This window comes from Centroberyx affinis, unplaced genomic scaffold, assembly GCF_046629955.1.
Source record: "Centroberyx affinis isolate AG114_WGS23_722 - 3 ecotype Tasmania unplaced genomic scaffold, CSIRO-AGI_Caff_v1 ptg002363l_1, whole genome shotgun sequence".
Taxonomy (NCBI): Eukaryota; Metazoa; Chordata; class Actinopteri; order Beryciformes; family Berycidae; genus Centroberyx; species Centroberyx affinis.
In genome coordinates, this window is record NW_027280623.1 from 240,675 (window position 1) to 247,741 (window position 7,067).

Sequence of the window (7,067 nt, forward strand, 5' to 3'; positions counted from 1 at the left end):
TCTTCCTTCGCTCTTGGATGGAGGCAGAGAGCCTACCATTGGCCGGCCTGTGGGCCCAGGGTGCCCTTTTGATCATTTCAATCTCTCCTTGGTGCAATACTTCTGATTGGCCGAGAGAGTAAGAAGGGGGAAAATCTTTAATTAAGCAGATAATCTCTTGTTGGGACGAGAGCGGCTCCATTTCAGAGCCCCCTCCTTGAACGTCGCTCGGGACCCTCGGTAGGCCTGGTGAGGTTTTATATGTTGGGAGCTCAGTATCCTCTCCACCGCTAGACTGTCTGCAGGCTTTGGAAGGGCTCGAGAGCCGCTGCCACCCCTCTCACCTGCCAGGATGTTCATGCATTTGGAGGTTTTCTATTACATTTTTATTCTGCTGGCTCACATGAGGTCTTACTGTTGCTGGTGAGTTACGTTTAATTTTGGTTTTACAGTAAAATTTTGTTTTTTGATGATGTTTATCTCTAAGCACTTTGCCATAGCAGTGGAAAGTGCCAATCAATGCAATACAAACATGCCTAAATGTTCTCTTAATTCACTTTTTCTCTTGTTCATTATTCAGCACTTTAAATGACATTGTAAAGGCCTAACATGACCTATAAGATAACTTCATTGATCAATTCAGTAATCATGGGAACTTGTTTTTATCACATAAATAGTAATTGGAACAGCACCAACATTTTAACAATTCACTATATTAAAGGTTGCTCAAGATTCATGTTGCAAAATACAAAAAGATTTTACCAGTATATATAGCCTAAACCCTTGATGAACAACATCTGTACCTAAATTGTTTGAAGTTGCTTAGAATAGTGAAATCTCTCCATTATATATTATATTATAATATATTATATTTTTCCCCACATTTTTCAAATCTTCATCAATTTGTTATTAGCATGGCTCTGCACTTAGTCCACACCAGTTCTTACATTTGTAGGACATTCTTGACCGAAGCAGGAGTGTCAGTTGTGTTTACTGTGGATTGGATGCCTATTGATGTCACGATTTAACATGTTATGAAGCGCACTAATGAGAGATGTTAGCAGAGGACAGAGGAATTCCTCCGTCTTGTGAAGGACACTTAGTTTCCCTGAGTTAATAAGCTGTCTCCTCTTCCAGGTCAGTGAATAATTTCTTGATGACTGGACCCAAGGTAAGCCAACTTCCTTTTGATCTTTTCTCTCTATCCCTTTCCTGAAAAAAGAGAGGGAGAGTAGCTTCCCTTGAAGACGTATTGTACCAGAACTTAAGAAGACATGATTTCTGTCTCTTTTCAGAGCGCTCAGTAGGCCTGCTGCCCCTGTGATATCTCAACTCAAGTGTATGACAGGCTCAGGTCCCTGTCTGTATGCAACAATGGCGCTAATGATATATCAATGATATTCTTGGCCCTTTGTGATTCTTTTTTCTACCTCCATACACTTGACCTTATTCAGAGGCTCTGTATCCCTGGGTTGAGTGTGTAAAGAGGCAGGAGAGGCGAGGGCAGGCATGGCTGTAGTGGGTGGTCATCATTAGCGAGCCAGACCCCTGTGAAAGAGGTGGTGCTCCATCTCCCCAAAGGCCACTTGAGACATATTAGTATGTATCGTTCACACAGTCTGAACAAGCAGCAGAGCGGCAGACGAAAGCCAAGGGGAGAGTGTTCTGGTTTCAGAGCGCTCGGGTCTTCACAGTGACAAATATAGTTAAAGAAATAAAATAATACTCAAACTCAGTTTGAGTCAGTTCAGTTTTTGTCATTACATTGACAATATATTGTAATCTGTAACCCTAATCTTCCAAAAAAATGAAGATCTTGTTGATGTATGTAATGCATGTATATTCAGTATAGTATTCAGATTGGCTGAGAAGGCCTCCAAATAGTGTGACTGGAGCCAGAGAATTAAACGCTCAGCACACCCGCCCTTTTAAAATTTCCATGGCAATTCAGTTCTGTCATCTCCACTTTCTCAAGGGGGATGTCAAAGTAAAACACCACACTTGCAAATCAATAAAGAAAAAATGGGTATGCCAATCCTACATGATGGGAAAATTAGAGTCTTAATCTCCATCTGGCACGGTCTTTTCATCTTTTCATCAAGATCATCAACACATGTATAAGATTTGTTCTGAGTTGATGAGAAAAAATTGACACCAGAAGGAAGATATAAAGGTAACAGAAGCCAAAATTGGCTCGCAGCACCATCCCTATAGAGCAGATTGGACTTTGCTGGCCCTCAGTCTGTTGAGAAATGTCAAAATTGCTCTGATGATTGATTGGCTCTGCTCAGGACTCACTGACTGCTGATGAACTTCTACATGTTGAATCAGCTGCTAAGTCTGCTGAATCTCCCACTGAGGGAGACCGTGGCTGCTCACTCAGTTTAAGTGATATTTGGTGTCAGCCTGCACCATGTGTTCGGCCTCAAGTCTCTGTGATTGCTTAGAAAGGATGCAATTACTCATATTTTGGTCATCAGGGAAACCGTCTCTAAAGATGATAGCTGAGTTTCAGACAATAATCAGATGTGTGTCAGTTTAATGTAATATATAATGTCAAATGCTTCTGAATCATCTCCCCACTGCTGCAGACTGTTGTATGTCTGTGTGTTAGTCTCTGGTTTTCACCCTTTCCCCCTCTCTGCTGCCCCAGGCATACCTGATCTACTCCAGCAGTGTGGCAGCCGGGGCTCAGAGTGGCATAGAGGAGTGCAAATACCAGTTTGCATGGGACCGCTGGAACTGTCCGGAGAGAGCTCTGCAGCTGTCCACACACAGCAGCCTGCGCAGCGGTAAGTCCTCAGCCCCCCCGGGACAGGCCGGCGACGACACTGCCGCTCCCAAACGTCTCTGTGCAAGAGCTAGGCTCAGAAATTCCAGCCCTTAATTTTAATTATAATGGGAAAAAGCCCCTTAATGAATTTACAGTGCAGTTTAGAATGTTTTTGCTATCCTATCTCTATTTCTGGTGAGATTTGTGACTGTAACTGAGAACCTGTGTTTGTTCCAGATCTCTGTGTTCTCAGAGGGGGGAGGGTTTTTTCTTTCTTTTTCTCTTTTTTGGAAATTGAGATGTTTGCTTAGTCAGAAGATTCATCACCCTTAAGGATCGTTACAGTGACCACGGTCGCCCCGGCCAAAACAAACACACTAATCCAATTCACAACATCCTACAGAGCCACCGCTCCCATTCAGGGCTTGTGAAAACATGATATTCACAAGACAAAGAGACAAATGTGTTTTGCATTACAAGATCAGCTTCATTCAGAATTTTATGAGTGGAGGTATCGTCAATACCCCCGGACAGAATACATGCAATGAAAAGAAAACCGAGATCAAGGCATGTTTTTGGCCATGTTTTTTTGTTTTTTATATGAAAAGTAGGACTAAATTTGTAATATGAGCATTTAATTTGCAGTTATTCACACTTTCTGATATCCAGGGGTAAATAATATAATCTCCTAACCATTATACTTCATGGTGGCACATTATGGCATGTTACCCCCAAATTTATAACCCACAATGAGTGATCTGTTTCTAGCTTGTGAGTGATGAGATACGACTGTAAATGAGCCTCTCTGTCACCAGCAAATCGGGAGACGGCATTTGTTCATGCCATCAGTTCGGCTGGAGTGATGTACACTCTGACCAGGAACTGCAGCCTCGGGGACTTCGACAACTGTGGCTGTGACGACACCAGGAACGGACAACGGGGTAAGAGAAACACGCAAATATGTTCATAATGCCGGTGGATTCTGAAATAACTATTGACTACATGAAACGCATTCACAGCCAAGTAGCACAGGTAATCTAATTTTCGTTCTTCTCTCTCCCAGGTGGTCATGGGTGGCTTTGGGGGGGCTGCAGTGACAACGTCGGCTTTGGCGAGGCCATCTCCAAACAGTTTGTTGATGCCTTGGAGACTGGGCAGGATGCACGGGCAGCCATGAACCTCCATAATAACGAGGCTGGGCGCAAGGTACAGTACTTGTCCTTAATTAGAGGTGCAGAATGAAACACAAAAGCAAAAACGGGTATAAAGGTCAAGGATGAGTCATAGTGTAAGATGTGGTACAAGTATGTGATGTTAATGCTTTGGTTTTTGACTAATTTTAGAGCTCATCTCTTGTCATCCTCCAACCTAAACCATACAGTAGTTATATCTATAGTGTTGTATCAGTAAGGCAGCCACAAGGGAGAAGTGGGTGGCGGCCTGGTTGAAATTTTGGGAATCTCTCCTGGCCCTTCAGCTGAATGCACAATGTAAAGCACCTTTTGAATCCGTGCTCCGAATTACACTGAGTGTGCCACCCAAGCATCCCTTTCACATCCCTATAAGTGAGGTGCCACTCGTCCCCAATAATAACAGTGTGTTCGGTGTACCAGAAGGGCCTATTTACCAGTGCTGAATGCCCCTTATGACAATACCTCAACTCAAGAATCTCAGGATCACTGGTGCAAGCTTAATTAGAGTTCCTGGGGAGCCAGACATTGCACAGCATTCTGTATTATGCTGCTTTTTAAAATAAGTGTTTAGTTTTATTCTTGCAATAAGGATCCCACATTTATGTTGGTCTTTGTTGGGCCCTGGGGGAGTCTGAGGGGACCACAGGCATGCAGCTGAAGTGCTCTTTGTTTACCGTGCCTGCGCTCCCCCCCGTCAGGCCCGAGGATCCCCATGGCACCTGGAGCATCATTGTAACAGAAAAAAATGGGGAGAGAAAGAGAGAAAAACTCCTTTTTCATTTCTCCACTCAATGGGACTCTCCATTGGGTCTTCTCACACTAGAAAACATGTTGATAATGAACATGCTAAATAAATACTCCTATTTCTTCTGGAGGGACAATGGGACTCAATGTGAAACTTTGATTCAGCCTCACCTCAACAGAAAGTTCATCCCCTCCCAGAAGAAAAAAAAGCGCTCCTTTTCAACCGACAGCTGTTTTGTGTCGGGTAAAGTCAGGAGACACTGAGGACGACAAAAAAACTCAGCAATGGACCTTGAAGCTATCATTTCTTCCTTTCAATGCATTCATCCTTTTCCGTTAACTGGAAAACCTCAAGAATACAATCAGTTAATTTGACAACACATCAATCAAAAGACAATGCACATCCTGCCTTTCACACACACACACACACACACACACACACACACACACAGAGACAGATGCATGTGTGCGTATGTACCTACATAGATACACATATGTGTGTATGTGCATCCTCACACACAGAATACATTTTTTTTTACGTTTCTTTCCACATCAAACTGAATATGTGGCAGACTCTGACTGAATTAGAGATGGATTTTAACAAAGTGAATCTTCTCTGTTTGTCTCACCTTCAGGCTGTGAAGGGGACCATGCAGCGGACCTGTAAATGCCACGGGGTCTCTGGGAGCTGCACCACTCAGACCTGCTGGCTGCAGCTCCCGGAGTTCAGGGAGGTGGGGAACTACCTGAAGGAGAAGTACCACCGGGCTCTGAAGGTGGATCTGCTTCGGGGAGCGGGCAACAGCGCCGCCAGCCGGGGGGCCATCGCCGAGACCTTCAGCTCCATCTCCCGCAAGGAGCTGGTCCACCTGGAAGACTCCCCCGACTACTGCCTGGAAAACCGCACTCTGGGCCTGCCGGGCACAGAGGGCCGCGAATGCCTCAAGAAGGGCAAGAACCTGAGCAAGTGGGAGAAGCGGAGCTGCAAGAGGCTGTGCGGAGAGTGCGGTCTGGCCGTGGAGGAGCGCAAGGCCGAGATGGTGTCCAGCTGTAACTGTAAGTTCCACTGGTGCTGCGCCGTGAAGTGCGAGCAGTGCCGAAAGACAGTGACCAAGTACTTTTGCGTGAAGAAAGGAGGTCAGAGGGGGAGGAACGAGAGCGCCGGCAGCCGCAGGAAGAGCCTCAGACTGAGGAAGAAGCACTGAGCTGTTGTAATGTCATCATCATCATCATCATCATCATCACTTTCCCCCCTACCTTCATCATTATTTTCACTTTCATCACAGAAAATGTGTTTTGGGAAAAGTGATCCAAAGTGCAAATTCAGACCGTCTTAATTGTCAGTTTTGTATGAAAGGTTAATGGCGGGGAGATGTGCACAACACTACATGATAGACAAGATGAGAAGGGGAACTTTTAGAACTTTTTTTTTAGATTTTTTTTGGTATAAATTTATTTAAAATATATTTTTGTACTTTTTACAATAATATTTTGAAAAGTCACTGGGCATTTAAAGGATATTTATCCGACTCAAAATTTCTCCACACCACATTTTATTTATTTTTGTTCATAAACAAATGCTTTGGGAAATAATTTAACAGTTTTTTGAGTGGTGAAGGATCTGACTACTAAGCATTGGCATGATAAGCTTCTAAAATGATTCTCAAGAGCCAACCAGGTTCGATTCTTGTAACTCCCCATGAAGTTCAGCCCAGCACTCATCTATATCTCAACTATCACTGCCAACCTTTAGATTCGGGTTTTACAAACAAACTTTTTTGACGTTTTGGGGAATAGTCCACTCTCCCACCCTCTGACTTGCCCTGACCTTTGCTGCCCTATTGATGTATTTAATTGTATATACAATGAAGCACTTTGTACTGTACATTGTTAATTTATTGCACAGCATTTCCTAGTTTTGCTTTATTCTTAGTTGCCTTTGTGGTTTGTTTTTCTATTAAATATGTAATTAAAGAATAATAAATCTTTCAATCTGATATATCTTTCAACTTGAACAAAGTTCCGCTTATTCAAATCATACTCGTCCTTCTTTAACGTATTCTTTGTGACAGTAATTATGGATGGTCCGCAGTACACAGAACAACCTTACTTCTCCACATTGTTCACACTGGGGATAGGATACCCCGGGGCAAAGCAACAAGAATAGAAAACTTTTCCTTCCATCACGCCTTTCTCAATTTCGCCTCTACAAATACCTCCCGTTCTCTCCCTCATCATGGTAATCCTCAAAGAGCCCCCTAACTCCCCAGCGCTTGGAAGTTTCTTTACTGTTTAATACTAGTTTAATTAACTTTGTCCAGACAGAGTAGGGGTGTGGGGGTGGAGGGCATGAGGCAAGTTTCCCTTAAAAATCATCC

At 43.5% G+C, this 7,067-nt stretch overlaps 1 protein-coding gene across 2 annotated transcripts; it reads left to right on the top strand.

Annotated features, from left to right (window-relative positions):
- Positions 1–331: 331 nt before the first annotated feature.
- wnt8b (wingless-type MMTV integration site family, member 8b) lies at positions 332–6,587 on the top strand. Of its 2 annotated transcripts, XM_071533382.1 has the most exons (6): positions 332–402; positions 1,117–1,150; positions 2,633–2,771; positions 3,568–3,693; positions 3,816–3,958; positions 5,325–6,587. In XM_071533382.1, the coding sequence occupies exons 1-6, from the start codon at positions 332–334 to the stop codon at positions 5,892–5,894; spliced, it is 1,083 nt and encodes a 360-aa protein (XP_071389483.1). In that variant the 3' UTR covers positions 5,895–6,587. The 2 variants fall into 2 exon arrangements, with proteins under 2 accessions (XP_071389483.1, XP_071389485.1); XM_071533384.1 differs by lacking the exon at positions 332–402 and having other exon boundaries at positions 1,109–1,150.
- The last annotated feature ends 480 nt before the right edge of the window (positions 6,588–7,067 follow it).